This window comes from Cyrtonyx montezumae, unplaced genomic scaffold, assembly GCF_038088225.1.
Source record: "Cyrtonyx montezumae isolate F1298 unplaced genomic scaffold, pur_monq_1.0 scaffold_0, whole genome shotgun sequence".
NCBI classification, from domain to species: domain Eukaryota; kingdom Metazoa; phylum Chordata; class Aves; order Galliformes; family Odontophoridae; genus Cyrtonyx; species Cyrtonyx montezumae.
This window is the reverse complement of record NW_027071824.1, coordinates 40,138,120-40,160,616: the sequence shown is the minus strand read 5'-3', so window position 1 is coordinate 40,160,616 and position 22,497 is coordinate 40,138,120. Positions and strand designations below refer to the sequence as shown.

At 41.2% G+C, this 22,497-nt stretch overlaps 1 protein-coding gene across 1 annotated transcript; it reads right to left on the bottom strand.

The window, feature by feature from the left end:
* Positions 1 to 2,024: 2,024 nt before the first annotated feature.
* Positions 2,025 to 10,721, bottom strand: IFNGR1 (interferon gamma receptor 1). The gene is made up of 6 exons (XM_065733213.1): positions 10,606 to 10,721; positions 10,082 to 10,254; positions 9,270 to 9,430; positions 8,380 to 8,557; positions 7,587 to 7,702; positions 2,025 to 3,060 (listed from the first exon to the last, which is right to left on the bottom strand). Exons 1-6 carry the CDS (start codon positions 10,647 to 10,649, stop codon positions 2,560 to 2,562), a joined length of 1,173 nt encoding a protein of 390 aa, XP_065589285.1. The 5' UTR covers positions 10,650 to 10,721; the 3' UTR covers positions 2,025 to 2,559.
* Positions 10,722 to 22,497: the final 11,776 nt, after the last annotated feature.

The following is a 22,497-nucleotide window of genomic DNA, read 5'->3' as shown; positions in this document are numbered from 1 at the left end:
TTTTTCAGAATAGAAAGAACCTGGGGAGTTATCCTGTTCACACAGACCTACGATGCCTCGTCTCAGGCTTTCATTTTTTCTAACAGTGCTAACAGGGCTCCAACAAGGAGTTAAGAATGTAAGCCTAACATTTCCAAGAACTTAGGTACTTAGGACAGAATAACTTTGAGGCAGATGCATTATATGCAACGCCTACTATAGCTAAGCCTTCATCTTCCTTGGAGTACAGCAACAGTTTAGGGCAAAGCTGAGAGAAGGAAAATAAGGTGCCAAGCACACTAAGCTGAAATATGCTGAGCATTAGCAATGAGTTACTCAATTAATTAATATCTGTTTACAACTTTCCTTCCAAAAAAACGAGCTAACCCGATGATTTCTAAGACCCTACTTCTCCCTTCTTAACCTCAAGCTGGACATAAGTTAAATTCAGGTATTCCTTGGAGTTCCTATTTGTAAACAAATCTCAGGGAAATGACACAAAAAGAATGAAAGCACCTTGATGCTCTGAATGAGACATCTCCTTGGCAGACAGCATGCTAAAGGTACATGTCAGTGGTGAACCATGTCGTTAACTGAGGCCAGCTGAGCTGAGGGATCAACTGCAAGTTATTTCTGATTTTCAAAGCTTTTGCTTAACACCAAGAGTTGTTTTCTTCACTTCTGCAGCAAAGATATCTACACATTAGCAGACTTAGCAGTAACTCACTCACAGTGCCTTCCAGGAACTCAAACATGACAAAAAACAACTTCCATGAGGTCTCACCATGCTTGACTTTAACAAAGGAACAAGTCACAGGCAAGTAACACAGTAATCTTCCCAGCCGGGTTCTCCATTATGCCACAGTTACAGAATTCATCTGTCTGATTTGCATTTTTTTTCCCTAAAATTATCAAAATACTGCTAATGGAACTGTTACCTTCCCCTGAACAGAGAAGGGGAAAAATAGCTACTGCTTTCAAACCTTTGGGAATTGAGCACATACAATTGTGCTTAACATCAGTCATCTGCAGGGAAGGAAGCAGCCCAGGAGCTGCCATATAAACTTTACATTAGGAATGCTCCTGCCACTGGGAAATGTGAGGACAAAAGTACAAAACCACATACTTTACAAAAGCCTGCTATAGCAAGCACACATTTCTGACGTGCCTACAAAAATGATCTTTTAAAACAAAAACAATTTTCTATATGCACTACCTTAAATGTGTGTTTTACTGCCTGTAAAAATATCCTCCAACTAACCTTTGTTAAGTACTATCATAAACAGTTCCTACAAACAGGTTAAAAAACCCACAAACATCACCAAATGTTGATTCAAGGCCAAATCACTGCTTTGTAGGCATCAGACTTACACAGTTATTTAAATAGAAAATAAATAAAATTCACATCCTTTACTTTTCAAAATTATAATCTTGCATGACAACATCCAGAGCAGATGACAGCGACTTAAGAACTTCAGATTATAACATTACTTTTCAGTTGCCTTGAGGTGTATTTTAAGAGAATTTACAGTTTGGTGTAGTTCCCAATTTGTATCACGAGAATGACTACCTTGCCATTTTTTAACCAGCTGCAAAATGTGATTGGCAGAAGTAATGCTGCTTTCTATTAGAAAACCCCACATTCTTCTATGATTTAGGAAAAAAACTGCTCTGGAGGAAATCAAGCTTATACATTTGGAAAAAAACTCTTCCCCTCTTCCTAAAGAATCTGTGCAACTGCCTGTGCTTGTTACATGCCTCTTCCCCCACCCCCACTGCAAAAGGTACCATCAGTACGCTTAGATGGGAGCTACCCAGAATTGGACGTGCTTATACAACACACACAGACAGCTGGATGCAGCCATACAGAAATAACAGCATTTCAAAGAACAGCCTTTCACGTCGCAGGAATTGTGCTTTGAAGGGAAAATAAAATAATAGAAAAGATGTTTAATGTTCACTCACCACAGTGAGCAACAGCTCTGGTACACACCTGCAGTTGTAGAAGAGAACATATTGGTTCTTGGCCACAGAACCACTTCTTAAGTGACACAGGAAAAAGTTACATGTACATTCTTGCTTGAAGGAAATACTAGGGTTTCCCAGTACTCTTCAAGCCCTTTAGAGAATGCACATATAAAAGAAAATACCTCCAAAGAAAGCTGAACTTTTCTAGCACATCTCCGTTACAACCAAGGGCTTCAGTTCATTAACTTTGAAAAATATTTGAAACAGAAGGGAGTTTGGTGAGCAGTTCCTTTTACACTCCTTTACAGAACCTCTGCTCTTCGCACAGTACTGTTTAAACAACACAGCTATTTTGTTCAAACAAGCAATAGCAAGCAGTGCCTTGCACCTGAACCTTTCTGTAAGAGACAGATTATTATGAATTTTTCAAGTTTTTGTACACTTTTCAGGCACTACTCTCAGTTCTGTTTGAAGATTCCATTGCATTAACTGGATAGTGGTTACGCAGTTTCCATTAGTACAAGCACAGCCTGTAGACATTCAAAACATAGCCCAGGCTCTTCAGTAATGCTGCCATCTATGAGCTCTGGTTAAACATTTCAGCTACCCCAGTTACTCAGTTGACCTGTATGCAATCACAGGCTGTTCTTCACCAACGTCTATCAACATATCTAGTGGCACATGAGGTTTGTCATAGCCAGAAAACTTGGGACAACTGCTTGGAATGACTTCTTGTCGAATGTCCATGGCAGAAACCACTGGACCTGAGGAGTTACTACATACATCTGTTTGGCTACTATCCAAAACGAAATTCATTTCTTTTTCTTTATGATTCTGGTCAACATCAGAAGGTACTCCTGTGTTCTCTGGCACAGAGGTCTCTTCCACTTTGCCTGATGCCTCTGGAAGAGGACCAGAAGATGTTCCTTCAGTTAAATTCTCAGGAGTAACAGCTTCTTCTTCTGACTCCACATTCAGCAAGGCTTCATCGTCATTCATTGATGATGGGACACTCACAGCTGGGACTGGCACGATGGTTACTGCACAAATGTCTTTTGCTTCTGATCTTGATTCGTAGCTGTTGTCTGCATTGAGGCTTCTTATCATGCTGGCCTTAAGTGGTGAAAACAAACAAAGAAACAAACACTTATTTCCACATAAAATATTAATTCAATGGCTTTAACTCATTTTGGAGTTTAGAGGATAAAAAATAAAGAGACAAGTCTGAAACACAAACTGAATTACAACCAATTTCAGCAGAAATTAGTAAAATGAGAATGTGGTAAGGTCCACAGCCTGCATTCTCGACTCCAACTGTTTCATCAACACTTTTATGCAAGCTCTCCAAGATGCTGTCTATGTGCAAGTATATATGCAAGGACCAAATCAATTTCATGGGTGTGATTTCCACTCATTATAATTTAAGTCATTAGACGTTCACAGTGGGGAAGAAGAAAATAAGACTCCTCCTCTTGAATGAGCTGTGGACATCCTTTACTCCCCATAGCTAATTGATAACCACTAATATCTGTGCCAAGTCTCTCAACTGGAAGGGATCTTTAGAAAGAGATCTTCACAGTGACTTAAGAATCTTTACACACTCCCAATGGTTGTATTTATGCTGCAGTCATCTTAGTTATTTCTCTTGTACTGCTAAGAGCTGGCTCACTGATGCAACAAACTTTAAAGTTTTGCTTTAAGCTTTACAGTAAGGAGAAGAACACATTAAATTCTTCAATGGCCAGGCTCCAGTTTGCTTTAAACCATTACAACATGCCTTCAGGCTGTTTAGATTCTCCTGACTGGATTTTAAGTTGCTTCTAATGGTATATATGAAAAACAAGGATACGCTATTAGCTGTGCGGTGTTGCCCTCTAAAGTTAAAAGAAAGCACAGAGAAAGAGAAAGGGTTACTCAATTCTAGAGTGCTTTTCTGAATTTCCTAATTCATCATATATGTGTGTCTCAGTGTCATGGAGAGTGTTAATACAATTGAGGTGATCACCTGGGAATCAAACATTGCCATTGGGCAACTGCTGAAAAAAATGAGGAAAAAATCATTAAGGCAGCTCGTAATACTGAGAACGTGCCACATTACAACCTACTTGCCCTTCAGCCATCACTCTCTCTGGAAGTTCATTTTCTTATACAGTAACAGTAAGAATACTATAAAATGAACACTCAGAGTAGGTCTGCGTAAGTATAGAAACAACCCATTCATAAGAAGATGCTTAAGATAGCTGCAAAAATCAGAATGCAAATCAAGAATGCACAGATACTAAGTGTTATGAACAGTTGGTATTCATGTTGTACCTTTCCAAAACCTGTGTACATAGGTATATGAAAAATTACTATGCATTTATGCCATACCTAAACTGACTTTGAAGGGACCAGCATCTGTAGCTTTTTAAGGTGGTAACAAAAGTCTGACTCCACTGGTCACACAGCAAGAGATGAGAGGAGGCGGTCTGTTGTTTAAGCTGGCATACTTACAGCACTAAAATGAAGTGGTATAGAAACCACAGCTAAAGGCTGCACGTATAACTTCTCCCCTCCCCCCAATACCCGTACCTGCTAAACTACAGCAAAAACACAAATAAAGTGAATAAGCTCTTATTTGTGTTCCTTTATGATTTTCACATGTTTCTAAAGCCTTAGTCATGAAATACATTAAGGGACTGCCCTGTACTCTACACAGGTGCTGCATTTCACACTGCTGGCTGGCAATGCCTAGAGAAAAGCCCCAAGAATGGAATCAGTGCCTCTGTACAACTACATCTGAGACTTGTGTCCACATAAAGGAAACCAGTTTTCTGTCTGTGGTACAAGATGCTACAAGACATTTCTGTTCCATAAAAGAAGGAAGCCACACAAAGAAAAAAACGTTGTGGGCTTTTTGGTAGCAAAGGTTTTTGGGAATCACTTAGTCATGGGTTTACAACTCAGTTTCAGTTTATGCCCTCATTACTAGCTTCAAAGAGAAGAATTGATAAATCTTACTACAGTAACTGCAGTTATTCTCAAACCATCTCCAGTAACAAGTGCAATTTAGATAGAGGTTGCTATACATATTTACCATAAATGAGTTAATATTTTCCCTTAGTGCATATTACCAGTAACAGGTAGTACTATCAACAGTTTTGCTAAGGGCTTGTCCACCTACACACTCCCAGCAGCTTTCAGGAGCAGGTTTTCCAGAAGAGCATTTAAGAGGCCTATTCCAAACTGCATTACAACACTGACATCTACACAGCCCTTGCGTGGTGTCACAACAAACTAATGCTGGGTGGTAAGTATCAACAGGGAAAAAAACTCCTTCAGAAATGTTAAAGAACTAACTTCTTTCTTCTAAGGTGGTAATTATTTATGCCATGTAATCCTAATGACCAAAAAATCCAGTCACAAATTGACACTAAATGCTACACAATTACAGCAAGAGAACACAACCATGTCCCCTGTCACACCCATTAAAAGCATCAGCAGCTCACAGAAAAGTTGCTTTAAGCATGAGATAAAAATGCAAGCTGATACTTTTTGATGAGTCTCTGCATTATAGAGTTACTGTGTTTTCTACCCACTAAAACATCTCCACCATTTACCAATAAGAGACACTGAATACAACACAGCAAAGTTGAAGATGCCTACAGCTTATCAGTAAATTAAGGACTGGCTCCTTTTGAAGTGGATAGCCTGCTACCATAGATCTTACACCAAACAACTGCTTCCATGTGCAGGACAAGCTGAAATGACTGAAGGTGACGACTGGAAGGAAACAACCTCTTGAAATACTTTTGTGATGTAACTGAATGAAAACATATGGTTCTCTCTCCAGATTCCTGTCATCCAGCAGCACGCCATCATCACGAATTATTGTAAAGAATTTGTCCTGCTTTGCTAGATTTATAGGGGGTGTTTCAAATGTTTGAAGTAACACTTTCTCTAATGGTAGTAGTGACCATTCTAATGTCCATGCTGAAAGATCTGAACAACACTGACACGGCATCCTCTGGAGGTCCTAAACAGCATCATGACAGTGTTATAAAAGTACTTGTGATCTATGTGACAACAGACTTTCTCCTCTTATTTGGCTATGAGAGCTCAGCAGCCCAAACAGCCTTCTGATGCAGAATTTCAGCCTCCTGAAAGTCACTCAAATGATCTGATTGTGCAGTATGTAACTGAAGCAGGCCACTGGAAGGCAGCAGTCTTACACTGTGGCATCCTGCCTATAGCCTTCTGACATAAGGAAAAACCCTTCAGATGTTTCACTTTCAGACAAGATCAGGTAAAGCACAAAAGTTCAGTAACAGATGCCTTCACAGATAACTCCTGTCATTAAAGCTTACTCACATAAATTGTTGCTTGCATTAGTGCAATTGCATTTATGACATTCTAAATGCAAACTTAATTTTACAGAGATAAATCGTAAGTTATTACTTATTCGTTCTACATCCCCATATTATTCACATGTACTGAAACAATCCTTACAAGTGCTGCAGATCAGATCATCTGCACAATTTGGTGGATGAGATTACTGCTTACGACAAAGGGACCTAGTGTTATCTGCTAGGGCGCCTTCATTCAGTCAGAGCCACGTCACCTCCTAACATTCCAGTCCCAGCAAGGCAAGATCCAGGAAGGTATTAACTACCCTGCATTATGTGTCACTTTAAAGTTGAAGAATGTGGAATTGAAGATTACTGTCATTTCTCTAGAGAAGCCTTATGAGACTTACTACACCTGCCAAGACATACATTTGATACGATTACCATTTAAGAATTACTACTACCTCAAAGGGCAGAATTGTTTCAACTACTATTGGTTGTTCAGCTGTTATAACTAAGAAGACATAATAAGGATGGTATAATAACACTTGCCAGATATTCACTCCTGCTTGATATGAAAGCTCTTCAAGCACTCTGCTGCAGGAAGCTTTTTAGGTAGAGCTGATCCTCTACTCTGACTCCTCAGTGTGAGAACAGATTTCCCCTAGTACTTTTTCCTCTCTTTTCCTTCAGTGTTGTTACTTTTTTTCCTTCTTACTCCACCCATCACTAAGAATGTTGTAACAGTCAGCAGTATTACAATATTACTATGAAATGAAGGAATCTCACACACATTCAGTGACAGGACAAGAGGCTATGGGCACAAAAATCACACATATGAAATCCTAACTGAACACAAGAAAGCAGGTTTTCTTACTGTCACTAATGACCCCAGAATGGGTTGCACAGACAGGTTGTGGAGTCTCCTTAGAGATGTTCAAAACCCAAGTGGGTGAAATCCGGGGCAACCACACTTGAGCAAAACAAGACAATCTCAAAAAGCATCTTTTAACTTCAAGTAATTCTTGTGTCTCTGCTGCTACAGTGAATACAAACCTGTCTTATGTACACAAAAACAGTTTTAGGGAACTAAATTCCTCAAATAGTGACTAAAGCCTAACCCTAAAGCCAGTACAGGACAACTGATTGCAGTGGCTAGCAGAATCTTAACAATGGTACAAACTGACAACTTCTATGTGATCGTGGCAAGAACAACCAAGACATCCACAGAGGTATTGCTGTTATAGAAAATACATATATGTATTATTCAGTTGGAGATGAAAAATCTGACACTGATAACAAGCGTGAACTTACCAAAGATTTAGGTAGCTTTATGTTTTTCCTCCTTAGTTTCTTGCAGCCATAACACATTGACAAAACTAGGCCCACAGTCAGTATAATGGTAAATACAACTGTAGTAACTTGTGTACCTAGGGAGTTAGAACAAATTTCATTAAGAAGTTTGAAAAATAAATACTGTACCATTTAGAAAAGCATGTGCATTTATCCATTTATTACTGTTTCCCCCCCACTCAAAAGAACTTCTAAACCAATACACAAAATAAAGATTACAACAAAAGATTTTCAATTTATACAACAGTTACACTTTCATAAAAGTAAAGGCATTTAATAACCAATTATTTTCCTCCTTAGAAATAACATATGGGAATGCTTAATTTTAAAACATGTTTTCCATGTGATATCCTATTAACTGCCATAAGAGTTACTGCAGCAAATTCAGCAAAATGCCATTTATTTGAAGATAGGCTCAGTGTTTACAAAAGCCATAAAACTCAACGAACAAGCCATTTGCCATTCATTAATTACACCAATGATCAGGTGCAAAGGAAATAGCTTTTAAGATAGCAGCGAGGTAGGAAAAGTGTCCAGGAAAATCAAGGTTACTTGAAAATAATATTTAATCTTTAAAAGCCTTTAGAACCAAGAGAGTGCATTTGGAAAAGAATGATCATGCTTTTCCTTTTTTCATACTCTCCCATAGATATCCAAGAGATCCCACGGGTGCAGGACAGCTGGAAAGAACTTGCTGCATCACATCTCTGATCAGACTCAATACGCTCTTTGTACAATGTAAGAATCTGCTTACCCCAAGTCTGCTCAGGAGGAACCCAAATGCAGCTTTCTTCTGACTGAGCACCAACTAACAGATTATCATAAAAATATCCCTTTGCTGAAACACAGTACTTAGAACCCTCAGAAGGAACTGGGATGTTCAGGCTACATCCACCCATCTCACAGTCTGCTACAGCAAACTCTTTTCTACTCTAAAAAAAACCAGAAGAAAACAAAATATCAAAAATCAAAATAAGATCATGTTAAATCATTTGACTCAATATAAACATTACAGCATCTTCTAACACTTCTAAAATGTTACAATCACAGTATTGCACATAGCTCCATCAGACACATGCCTTGCAAAAGCTGTAAACTTCAGATACCAATTTATAAGCTATCTGAAGACAATCAATTTGATGAGACTGTGGTGTTTTTATCAACAATTTTCAGTTTGGATGCATCTATCCATGTTCCACACCTTCATTCACAGTTCACTTACAAAGCATGTACCTGGTTGCATACAAAAGGTAACTCTAAATACACCTATGTACTATCACGTTCCAAAAGTTCACTCTCTCTGAGTACAAAATAATGCAGCATTGATACTTTGAAGGTTAATCTCGTGAAATGCAAGGTGTGTCTAAACAAGTGGAAGGAGCACAAGTGAAATCATCTCTGTTTTGGCAGGTATGTAGAAATAGTTGTGTGTGACGCAGTATCTTTGTATTTTGTGTACAGACCTTTAAGTCATCTCTTTCATCATGACTCACATTTTAGGGCTTCAGCCATCTTTTGTTACATTCAACTACTTTCTTGTTATCTGTGGGCTGGGTGTGTGATGGGAAGCAAACCCTTTGCTAAGGGTTTAAAACACACAAACCTATTTTTAATTTGAATTTAATTTTCCAGTTTGAAACTTACCTCATTTTTACTATTCCTAAAGATCACCACGTATGAGAGCTGTGAATAAATGCCTTTGATGCAAGGCTGAGCCTCCACAGATGGTAGTTCAGGATGGTAAATATCAACCATGATTTCAGCACTGTGTCTTGAGAGATTCAGCTTTGGTGGTCCAATTTTTCCTGCAACACATTTTAGCTTTGCTATTAGGTCAAAGTTTTTAATATAGTATTTAGAAAAAGAAATGTAACAAAACAAGCTAATTGTAGTTAACTTCCTAATATTCAGTAGAGATCTGCAAAGGACAATACATTTATTTGAATCATACAGTTGCAACACTGGGAAATAAAAGGTATTTCTGTACATTAGTGAATCTGCTTCTAAAATGGAACAGATCACTATTACAAAATCCAACTTATGGAGTGGGGCTTTATTGTCCAAGTATTACCACCACTTGAATACAACTTCCAGATACCTAAAGGTCCACAGCCTCCAAGGGCAATTTCCGACTTTACCCTGGTATCTGAGCCACCAGGCAAATACACAAGAAGCATGCACAGAACTTATTGTCATTATTACTTCTCTGTGCCCTGAGAAGCTTTTAAAAAGATTTTCAAATCCCATAGTGACAGGGGAAACAAGTTCCTGCAGAGGCAGGAAGGAGGAACTACAGAAGTTCCTACTGAACAATCATCATGCTTCGCTCTGCTCTCCCTGGACTCCTGACCTTATGAGACAATAATACAGCACAACAGAATACTCCTATTCATTAAAAAATAAAAATAAAAGCTCTGGGAGAAAAATTACAAGACTCTGTTTATGATGGGACTTACCATGCTTTTGCAAGACAAACTCATCTGTCTCAACATACTCAGACTGCTGTGATCCAACAAAAGCTTTAATACGAAACCAGTAAGAAGAAAAGATGTCCTCTATTTCCCTTGATAGATCACAAGAAGTGGCTGAGATGTTCACACAAGCTGAGACAATCTTATAGTGGCCTATGCTGTAAAAAGATCAAGAAAACTATTAACACATAACGGGACAATATTGAGCAATACTGCCTGTGATAAAATAACAGGGTGGGGGGGTGGCACAGGTCAAAGCCGCCTCCTTGGAGATATTTGACAGCTGTTTGGACATGGCACTAGGCACCCTGCTCTGGGTGGCCTATGGAGGTCCCTCCCAGTCTCAACTTTGTCACAATTTGACAGATTTTGGCTTTATTTACACTTAGGAAACCTTCATCCTGCAGGACTTCAGGATAAAAAAACAACTCTGTTTACCAAAGACTGATTGTTTTTGAGCTTCAAGAAAAAATGAGGTGCAAGAAATGATGAAAAGTATATGAACTTACTAGTAAGGTTTGACTTCGACAACAAAACGAGGAGTTTCACACATGGATGGGTACTGCCACTGCAAGACAGTTCTGAAGTTTTTGGATATGACTTCGGTTCCCGTTGGTGAAGGCACTGGAAGAAACAAAACTGTTGCACTTAGTAAAACATGAGAACAGTCAAATATGTTACTTTATTATTTGGAAAAGGCAACATGCTAGAAATGGCTGGAAAAAATAGACACAGAAACTGGAAATTCTTACCCCCAAACAGACCAATTGGCCACCTATTTACTCAACTACTTTAACGGTCACTTCTTAGCTTCTGAATGTTTGATTCTGTTAAAACAGCTTTTCTGAGATGTTGAAAGATAGCTCAATATTTGACCTGCCCATTTGTAACCTCTCACGAAGTGAAGCACTCTCATTTCACTGTGTGATTTTTTGAGGAAAAGTAAACACTTCTCATGTCTTGAAAACAAGACCACAAAGACAGCACTTTACAGAAAGTAATACACAGAGGCTGAGATACGCTATTAACCACGAAGACGTGATACACAGACTAGATGTCACTCTGCAAATGGTGCTGCGGTTTAGTTCTTCTACAGCGTGTACAAAAGTGGTATTCAGTTATTGGAAAGAAAGGAACACAATCATCAGCTTCTCAACCACAAGAAAAAAAGGTGACAAATTGACAGAGGAGGTGTCAAGGCACACAAATATCACATCACGTCCCAAAAAATAAATATTTGAGGTAGTAACTCTCATGAAATCTTACTGTTGTTTACTATTATGAGAACTGCTTTTAGCAAACGAGTAGAAAATGAAATCCCAGGAGATATCTGAATCATCAGTGGAAGCTACACAGATTTAGTTGTTCAATTACACAATGTTTTGTTTCTATCTCCCTTACGCTTTCTCCTGCCCTCACATTTTTATTCTTCTCCGTATACAGACATCACCTATGGTTAATTAACAGTCCTGAGTATTTTCTTTAATTCAAATCACTAAGCATCTCCATGACTTAGTTATTCAAATGTGGTTATTATATAAAGTTATTATTCCAGCTAAAAGTTTACATGCCACTTATCACTATATTAAGTCAGCAAACGCATGTAGATCTACCAAAGTATTATCCCAACACCTCCATGAGAGAAGTGAGCATTATTCTCACCTAACACTTATCAATCTAAGGCACAGGACCAAAATACTCAGGAAATCTGCTGAATGATCCACAAGAACAATCTACCGAGTCATCTCTCCATTCCTCCAGCTCCAAGAAGGACTACTAACTTAATTCTTTGCTCTTCCTCCCAGAGATGACTCTTAGCACGCCCCAGCTTTGAGACTAGCAGCAGAAACTAGCAGCAGAAACTAGCAGAAAATGAGCCTTCCTCCTGAAGAGACAACTTTCTTCACAAACCACACTACCATTTAAACCACTTTCCCAGCCACCAGAAAGGTCACTAATACCACAATGGCAGAAGTTGGCCTGGATCACTTACAGGAGCACTGTCACACTGACCATCAGATCATCCTCTGCATCCTTACTATTAATAACATTTTTCTTGTGATAAATTAGCCAAGCAGTATCTCCCATGAACTAGTAACCCATTTCTTATCTTCCACTCCATACCCTTACAAACTAAAACACAACCTTCAGCATAGCCTGGGCAGCTAAAATTCTATACTGTAATTAAGAGCAAAAACCAGTACAAAAACAAGCTTATAGCACACCTCTTCCAACTTACTCATCTCTCCACGTTTCACAGGCCAAGAATTACCTCCCTCTCTTTTCCTAGGGGATGACACCTTTGCTCCTTTCCCCTTATTCTTCACAGGCACTGTCTGACTTGTCTCTCAGATTGCCTAAAGGATAGGTAATAACGCAAACTGTTCTCAGCCTGTGTTTATTTTTTGAGGGTTGCCAGTTCTACTCTAAAACCAAAGGAGATCTGGAAGATCATCTCCTTTTCCTAATTGTGCTGATTATTTACACTGAAGACATGATCTCTGACTGCAAACAGGTCTTAATCACTTGAGTCAGCAAAGACCATTTTTGTCTGCTCAGTCAGCAATAGCTTACTCAGCTTCAGCTGCAGCAGTGTAAGACGCAGACATGGGGGCTCAGCGTTATGGCAGATTAGACCACAGGCCCTCAAAATGGCTGTGGAAAATGGATAAGCTAGTCTGCTTACAATGCCTTGACCAGACAACTTCAGTTCTTTTCTATGGGTTCACTATCTCTCCTGCTTTTGCTTGTTTTTAGAAGAATCTTAAGTGTCCAGCTCACAGCTCCTTCTTCCTCAAATTGTCTGTCTGACTTCTAATGATTTCTCCTCCTCCTCAGCTGTGTGCACAAGCTGGGACAGCTCGGCCACATTCTACTCCTGCACCAAGCACATTGCAGGTTTGCAAGGAGCTACCATTTAACCAACATGGATACTGTTTCTGCATACAGACAAATAAATGCCACAGTACTGTATGCAAACACTATTTAATTTGACATGTAATGACACAGTCATTTTCTTAAACCCATCATGTGCTGATCTCTTGCATTGTCCAGCATGTGCAACTAGAGAAAGGTGGCAGCAGCTACTGGCACAGCGGTATTCTTCGAAGACAAAACTTCTGATTTAGAATAAACAAACACAAATGCAGCAACACTCAAGGCACAAATTCCAACAGAGAGAAACTATGGAAAAAGCATGCAGAAAACTGACCAGTAGATCAAATCATGCTGTACCATATAGGATGTTCAGATAGTTCTAGTTCACTTCCAGTTCAAAATGTGGATGATCTCTACCTGCAATTAGCCCTGTCCCCCATGTCCTCTACGATAATATATTTTAATTAAAAAAATAAAACAGGTTTGCCTTTTTGTTAGTAGCAAGTGTTTTCTGTTCTGACTGATGTTTTTGAGACAGCACTGTATCACATACTGTGTGCAACTACTGGATCAGTTTTATGAGCTGTTTTGCTAGAGCACGCAGCTAGGTACGCTTTTGTTTGGTAAGCTAGGCTCATTTCACTTTGGAAGACATTTTAAAATGTATTATTTCTAGCAGGCTGAAGCCTAGCAGCAGATACATGCTGTCGAATGAAGTCTTTCAGTGGCTTTTAGTCTCCTCCTACATGCATTTCCTTCCTGTCTGCTATGCAAGTTTGCCAAAGACACAGATGTCTCCAAAGTTCTAGTATTTCACTGAGGATAACTGCACACTTGAGAACACATTCGATTTTATACACACACACCACAGTACCCGCCACCTGTACAGAAGTCTCTGCCACCAACATGAAAGCATTAGTTTGGACTAATTAGTTTGGACTGTTTACATATGAAGAAGTAAATATCTACGTTGCTTTCTGAGTTATGCATGTTGGTTATGGTGGTTAAATTGATACTGGTGTGAGCTTGCTGAGATCAGCTTTGTGGCTGAACCCTAACTTCTGTTCTTCTCTGTCAGGTGCTCATCTTCTAAGTCATCCTGTGGTCATGCTAGTGCTTGCTTTTAGCCTTTCATTACTCCTATCTTTACTTTCTGGCATTCTTCCTTATCCTCAAAATCCAAAGATATCTAGTTTCCTTTAGGCACATTAAAAGAGCAGCAAGGTCTCACTGGCTTACCTTCTCCCTTTATTCCATGAACCTAGAGCTGCTAAAGTTCCTCGTATGCTCTTCCACAATGCAAATACCTAATTCTATTTCTGTCCAAAATCATGGTTGCTAAAGTCTCTGTTGCCTTTCTGTCAGCCTGTACAATGATCCATCCTTCTGGGTCACTGGTAAGGAAAACAGCATACCCTCCTTACATCAGCCCTATGCTCCATCTGAGCTCACACATCTATGTTAACAGCACCCACAAAGGGCATCAGCTTTGGTGCCTCCACAAATGTAAAAAATGTTGGTTCTTCTTAGCGATCAACACTACTGAAGAGGAAAAAAAAGGCCAAAAAAATCCAGGTAAATCTGCATAACCCCAAGAATGCTCCTGCAAGACCACACTGATCACAGAATAATCATGGCTTGGTCTGAAAAGGACCTCAAACACCACCCCGTTCCAATCCCCCTGCTGTGGGCAGGGCTGCCAAGCACCAAATCAAGTCACCCAGGGCTGCATCCAACGTGGCCCCATACACCTCCAGGGATGGGGCATTCCCAGCTTCTCCGAGCAGACTGTGCCAGCACCTCTCTGCCCTCTGAGTGAAAAATTTCCCCGAACTAATCTAAATCTCCCTTCCATGGAAGAAAAAGAAGGTTGCACAAAGGCAGACTACATCCTGGGGAATTAATTGAGGCCAGCATGGAGGTGAACAGCCCACTCCCTGGCACTAGAGCCACTGCAGCAGGCTGTAAGGTGCAGAAGATGTTGGTCCTACAACCCATCTGGCCACACCTAGGGTGGCAGCAGCCATGTAGCATGCACCAGGAGCTCTGCAGGTACTCACCTTCACCTGCTTTCATTTACTCCTCTAAAGAAACTTGGGCCATACACCTCTCCTACAACGTCACTCCTATTCCTTGTTGTCACATTCTCAATGGAGTTATTTAAAGTCAGCTTCAATTAGAGCTTGCAACAGCAATCCTGCACAGTAGGTTCTATGAGAAGTTCTCAGAAGGAAAACACATTCAATTCACAGATAAAAAGAGTACAAAAACTAGAGGTAACATTTTAACCAGTTAAAGATATATATTTAGCAAGTGATAAATAAATAAATAATTTCACACAACCAAGAAGTAAAAGAAGAAGTAAAATGCTGTATGAAAGGGAGTAAGGCCTAGACTGATGTCCTAAAGATAAATATATATATTATATATAAAGACAATCCAGGCAGCTGAACAAGATGAACATCTTAAAAACTGCACCGACATTAAAACCTAAATACTGTTTTATATATTTTATGTCTACTTTTCCCTTATTTTTTAATACCTGAGATGTCACTGAAGTAGATATCTATTATAAAGTCTGCAGCTGAGAGGAACTGCTACAACTGCCAAATAACAGACCAAAATAACCAAAATAACAAATCAAAAAGACCATCACACACAGGGGTCAGCAACAAAACAAAGTATACACCCTTCCTGGAAAACTTGCTTCCAAGGTGCAAGACACACCTGACAGTGCAATCACATTCTGTGTCTCCTCCTACTGCTGCTCTGACCTTGACCGTAGATCTCATTCAGGACACGGAAATGCAAACTGTTCCCATGGGCAAAAGCCCTGCTCCACACGAGTGACAAGCAGATCAGGCTGACATAAAAATACAGCTGCAGGCACACATCAGCTACTCAGATAACTGCTGCTTGCCCTTTCAAGGAAAAGCGGTGTTCTGGAGCAAGAGATAACTGACAGAAGGGCACTTCCTCACTGCCTATGTCACACACTACCAGGACACTGAAAGCCCTACTTAGACTGCAGAAAGTAATTGCTTTTGTGCAGTTATCTGTTTCCATCTGTATATAATAATATAATAATTATAATTAATTAATTATAATAATATTATATAATAATTAATAGTAACAGTTTGTCAGTACAGATATAACCTGTTTCTTCATTCATCTGATACACAGTGATATCTATTAGAATTCCCTCCATCACATTTTTGTTGGCTAAAAAAAAATAAGTTTTTGCATAAATGCTGGAGTCTCTGAATGGTTCGGTTACTGAGGCTATGGCCAACCTGAGTGCTAGTCATCAGGAAAACCCCTGCTTGCGTTGCCAAAACAGCTCCGAAGCATGTACTGCTCCTTTCAGGGCTCGCTGCACTTGTGTATAGAAAACTGAGCACTTTCTTTCTAGGCAGCTTGACATATATCAGCTATCCTGTAGCAGCCCCACTCTTCAGCCTTAGGCTGTGGCAAATAGTGTGCCGAGCAACCCTGGAATTCAGCAGGCACATGTCCTGCTGCACGTCAGCACCCAGACTGCAAAGTCTTACTGTCCCAACACCCCGTGGGTGAGCCCTGGCCATCTTCCCAAGTCCTGCCTGCTGTGGCACAGTGCCAGGGCCGCCCACGTCTGAGCGCCACGAAGCTCCAGCAGAGCTGCACATCTATAGAATCTCAAGAGCACAGGCACATAACCAACATCTCTGCGACCACGTGATGGCATGTACTGTAAGTATATGGATCTCTTTGTGGGAGCAGGGCTTAGGAAAGCACTGCTGCTTTGACCTAATGTGCAGGCACGCTTCTATTTCTCAGCTCTCATGCAAGGAGCATAACAGAGTTGCGTGCAATCCTCAATACTTAGAAACAAAGCCGGCTCTGTCTGGTGGTATTGAAGTGTCCCAGATGGAAGAGAAATTCACAGATCTGTTTCTAAGGCTGAGACCTGGGTCTGTTCAGCCCTGAGAAAAGAAGACTCAAAGGGGATCTGATCCACGTCTATAAATATCTAAGGAGTGGGAGGCAAAGGAATGAGGCTGGAATCTTCTCTGCAGTGTGTGGTGATGGGACAAGGGGAAATGGTCACAGACTGAAGCATAGGAAGTTCCGCAACAAATGTGCATGGGAACTTCTTCACAGTGCAGTGACGGAGCAGTGGCACAGCTGCACAGAGATGTGGTGGAGTCTCCTTCTCTGGAAACGTTCAAGACCCGCCTGGACGCCTACCTGTGCAGCCTGGGCTAGGGAGCTGCTTTGGCAGGGGGTTGGACTCGATGATCTCATCCGAGCACCCGCTTAAAACACATGCTCCCCGCGCACACGCCGCTCCTTTACAAAACACGCGAGCAGCCGCGCTGAAGGCAGCTTCCCGCGGCCAGCCGCTCCGGGAGCCGCAAAACGAGGAGCCGTACGTAACCCCGCCCGGCCCAGCACCGCCACAGCGCTGCCGGCCCCCGGCCCAACCCCTCCGTGCGGAGACAGCGCCGCGAGGCCCCGAGCCGGGGTTGAGCGCCGGGTTCAGCCCCCATTTTCTCGCCACGGCACCCCCACCCGGCCCGTTACCTGCGGGCGACCGCTCCTGGCAGGAGGCTGCGTTCCGGCTGAGCGCCAGCAGCGCCGTCAAGACCAGCGGGACCCGCATAGCGCCCGGCGACAGCGAACGCGACCACGACGACCTGAACGGAGCGCAGGGCCTGCGCCCTGCCGCGGGGAGGGAAGGAGCGGGAAGGGGCGGGCGCCGACGCGTAGAGGGCGGGCCTGCAGGCAGCAGGCCTCGGGCAAAGAGGCGGGGCTTCTGTGGGTTTAGTTGTGGTGGTGTTTTTATTTTATTTAAGTGCTGGTTTTGCTTTCTATCCCCCCGACCGCCCGCAGAGCATCCACCTGCTTTGGTCATGTTGAGACTTCTGCACTATGCAACCCCATTTCGTTCAAGCAAATAAACAAATGTGAATGCCCTTTTGTAGCCTGCCTTCTGCTTCTGTTTGTGCCCTGTGACCGATAACGGTGCTGCAGCGCCTTATAGTCTGTAGGATTTTGTTTCTACTGGTCGGGACAGCAGACCTGCACTGCGAGGCTGAGACTAGCAGCCTGAACTCAGAGGACGGAAACTATTGCCCAGGAACCTTCAGAAACAGCACTCGTTGTCTGTGTACAGGGACCCTCATTTATGTTGAGAGATTTTAGTCCTGGCAAGTAACGCACTCGTACTTGCTGCCAAAGATCACGTAAAGTGCTGCCAAGGCAGGTGGTGATAGCAGCCCTTCCCATCCTGTTCCCACAATCGCACCCAGCCCCAGTGAAAGCAGTTCTGTGGCTCAACCACTCTGTCTGGCTCCCACAAGGCCCTTTTTCATGGATGGAGCCTGGTCAGCAAATAAATCTTCCTCCAGGCACAAAATGGAGGCAGTGTGAGGGATACCTTTCTTACACCCACGTTTCTTCCCAGGCTTTCAAAGAGACAGAAAGGAGGAAACAGCTAGTTGCTGGAATCATTGTGCTTCCCCTTTCTAAGGCTTTCCTTGGAAAAGAATTACTTCAGCTGCTCCCTTGTCTTCATTCTTTATCCCAAACTCCATAGAAAGAGGCAGAGGAATTGCTTGTCTTGCTGCCTGCTGTACTACTATCTATGTTTGCAAAACTGAGGAGACAGCATGACTTGTGAAGGGGCAGCGGATAGGAGAAAGGGCAGACACCACAAGCTAGCACTGGTTCTAAGAAAACTGTTTGCTTTAGGGACTAGAAATGCTGCTGAGGTGGTTCAGAGGGGTGTAGGACCAGCATGGGTTGGAGATCCTCATTTTTTCCCATCTGCACTGATGCTGAGAAAGATGGGATGTCAAGCTGCACTCACTCCTGTGCTCCCTGAGCTCTGTGGCAGGGTAGCCACAGCCACGAGCCCCATTGCCAACAGCCATGAACCTGTGTGCTGGAAGGAGCGTCTGCTCACTGCCATGCAGATGCTGACTGCTTAGATGGTGACATGCCTGTACAGTATTTTCCAACAGATTTAAATGCTATTTTGTACAAAAATAAGTGACAGCAATTTCCGGTCAGGGGCTGCTCTGTTTCAGGGCAGTGGAATCCATCCCTGCCAGAACTGGCTAAAATTTTTCCCAATCTCAAATGGTTATATGCTAGAAAAAAAAAAAAAAAAGAAGAAAACAAAACAAAACCCAAATCAATTGTCATGTCTTGTAACTTCCCCTTTATCTCGCCTTTTTGTCAGTAGCCCAAATGGCAGTCACATGCTTGTGTGTGAGAAAGGTCTTGCAACAACATATACTTTCTCACATCATGGGATAAGCTTCCCCATCTTGTTTGTTTGTTTGTTTGTTTTTTAGTTGTCACCTAATTCTGTTACAAAATTCTTGTGCCCTCGCATCCATGCACAGCAGCGCTCATTGAGGTTTTTCTGTCTTGCAGAAATAGTTACAGGATGTTCACCTCACTTGGTCAGAAGTGCTTACTCCACTGATTCTCAGTGACAGCCCCTGCAGATACACACTTTCTCACAAAGTGGGTTACATGCCAGACCTTGAAATAGACCTTTGAAATACTGCTCCATGTCCTTTGAAAAACTAAGCTAGTGATGCTACCAATGTGGTATCAAGTTTGCAGCCTGTGTGGGAGCATTCTTAGCAAAGGCATGTTTCTAAGCTAGGGCCGCCTCTTTAAGTGCTGTCACACAGAGAACTCACAGTCACAAGTGATTTACCTCCCACCAGTCATTAAAGTATGAGCTATGTTCAGTTTCAAAGCATACAGACAATCAGACCTCCCTTTGCAAAACAAACAAAGAAACAAAAATGTGAGCAGTACCAAACTAAACCAAAAATAGGCAGCAAACAACTCTTTAGGGATTACTTACGTTTTCTACATCCTGTGAATCTGTCAGGAAGTTCAGTGATCTTCTCAAGCAGAATTAATTAAAATACACACCTTAATCTTCCACTGTCTTTTCTAACTCTCCTTCATCACGGAGCACAGCATTTTATAGTTACTCATGCCAGGAAAGAGAAAATGCCCACTATGTAGGAAATTATTTCCTAGAATTAAAGCTCTTTTAAATGCTTATAGTACATATGCTATAATGGCGGTGGCACTAAATCCTGAAGGAGAAAGGTAGATAAGGCACTGTGAAAATCAATTTCACCAAATGCTCTTGTTGGTGAAGCATCAGCTGACTGGCTTGGTCACCCCTCCAACAGAGCAGCAACATTGAGCACTGCTTGGAAGTCAGCCACCAAATCAAAGCAAAGCAGCACGAAGCTGAGGAAGATACCTGCCTAAATAGGAAGGGAAAAGAAATCAAAGAGCAAAAGGTAGCAAGGATTCATTGAGAGGACCATATTGTGGGCCAACAAACAGATCTTGTAAAGGTTTCCATGCTTTCATGTAGCGGCTGCTCTGCTGTAGTTGCTGTGTTGGCAGATGACTTATCCTCTGTTGACCATGTTTGGCTGATGCAGGTATGATGTGATAAAACCAGCCTAATGGACAGTATTCTGCACAATGGCTTGTATGCTCTCAGGTAGAAGGTAGCCTGATGGTTTGGGGTTGAAAGGAGTCATTAACTGTCAGCAGTAAGAGAAGAGGGACTAATTCTAGTTGGACTCTGAAAGAGGTAAAATTAAAAACAGGAGATTCTTACTTTCTTAAATATTTTGGAAGAAACTAAGACCATAAGAAAAGAGGAAGCTGGAGTCAGTTTCTTGCATCTGGGAGATATTTTCCCTTTAATACTCTGTTTTCATTTGTTCTTTACAAATGAATGTGTAACGCAAACCTTACTGTGTAACAGTGTAGGTTCTGGTCCTATCCTCAGACACAGCAAAAAACCAACACCTTTCTTGGCAAAAATAACACTTCTACAGAAATTAGACTAATCTACTATTCTGGTAAGAGGTGAGGAAGGTGTATCTGGGCATGGGAAGGACAAGCATGCTGAAGATGTGTTGTGGTGCCTTTGTGAACTTCTGCTTGTTTAAATCTGGCCTACATCTTGTAAGAATAAAGTTTAGACCAGAAAGATCATTATCTTCCACCATATAATGAAAGAGGGTACCATTAATCTAGATGCAGAAATGTCTTCTGATAAAGGGTCCCAACTCATGAAACATGCTAGAACTATACCAGACTCAGGAAAAAAGAAGATATTGTTTCTTGCAAATCTGTATCAGTACTATTCAAAAATAGAACAGAATGATAGGAGAGGTGTGATGAACAAAATGATAAGAGAGTAGGCACAAATACTTTCAACAGCATGTGTAATACAGAATAGATGTTTTATGAAATTATTTGTAAGAACCCAACTGCAACATGTCTTTAATCCTTGTGAATGGATGAATTCTAACTGGAAGTTGTGTAGGTGCATAGTACTGGTGGGGGGGGTTTCTAAATATCTAAAGTATTTCTAAATATTTCTAAATCAGTGGCCTCAGGAAGCAGGCTTCATTAATTCTGCTGCTCACAGAAAATGTGTGAATATGTATTTTGTGAAGCAAGATCTATTTTCTGCAAACAACAAATAAATTTTAATTTGTATGTATATCAGAAAAAAAAATGCAAGGTAAAGTTAAATATAAAAAATGACATATTACAAAGTCTATGGGTATACTAATACCAGATGGGCTTTAATTTCTTTTATACAAGCACTTGAAGAGAACTAAACATCCATTACAATAGGTTGGTTGTTAACAGGAAAAGGAAGCTGAGATTTTCCAGATGCTCAGTTGTACACAATTGTATTATATAACCCTTTGGGGCCATTGGGATGGGACTGGGCTCTGTTCAGGTTCCACAAAGAAGGTGAATATCCCTGAGACAGGATAGTGTTGGGTTTGACTTTGGATGTGAGCTGACAAGAGACATCTCAGAGAAATCTCAGATAGCAGAGATTATTTTTTCCCTTGATTTTTTTTCTTCATGATTTACATTTGCAGCCATCTTGTCTATTTTTTCAATAGTAGTTTGTTACCTGTGGGAATACAAAAAGTATATTTAGAGCTGCAGCTGTGGAACGGGATAAACAGCCTGAGAAAGGAAGGCTGAGAACCAAGGACACTTCCAGAAGAAGAGGAAAGCAAGTTCAAGTAAGCTGCACAATGGCAGACCCTAATTGGAGGAAGAGTGCATGGTTTGGGAAGACTCACTGCTCTGATTGGATAATCACCTGTATGCACAGTTAAGGACTGTTTTGGGAAGTTATATTGTTGATACGTAAAGGCAGGTGGGAAAGTTACAAGAGAGAACTTGTGAAAGTATATAAGGGATGTTAAAGCCTGTAAGAAATGATTGGGATCGTTCACATCTGAGTCTGTGCCCAAGACACTGCAGTTGCCTTAGCCCTTTGATGGATAGGATTTGTTGTTTCTATGTTGTGCTTCTTTTGCTTTAAAGAGCTACAGCACATCTAATAAAATAGTGGTGATTCTTGCTTTCCTGAGTATCAAACTCCGGGGATAATTTAGGTAAAATAGTATTGCAAGTAAGTCCTGTAACCCGAGATAGAGCTGGGAATCCGA

Coding starts and splice junctions, on each gene's coding strand:
- IFNGR1 (XM_065733213.1), bottom strand. CDS start 10,649: ATGTGTGAAACTCCTCGTTTTGTTGTCGAAGTCAAACCTTACTA. Junction 8,558..9,269: donor TTAGGAATAGTAAAAATGAG/GTAAGTTTCAAA, acceptor GGTTTTTTTTAG/AGTAGAAAAGAGTTTGCTGT. Junction 7,703..8,379: donor TCCTCCTGAGCAGACTTGGG/GTAAGCAGATTC, acceptor CTAACTCCCTAG/GTACACAAGTTACTACAGTT.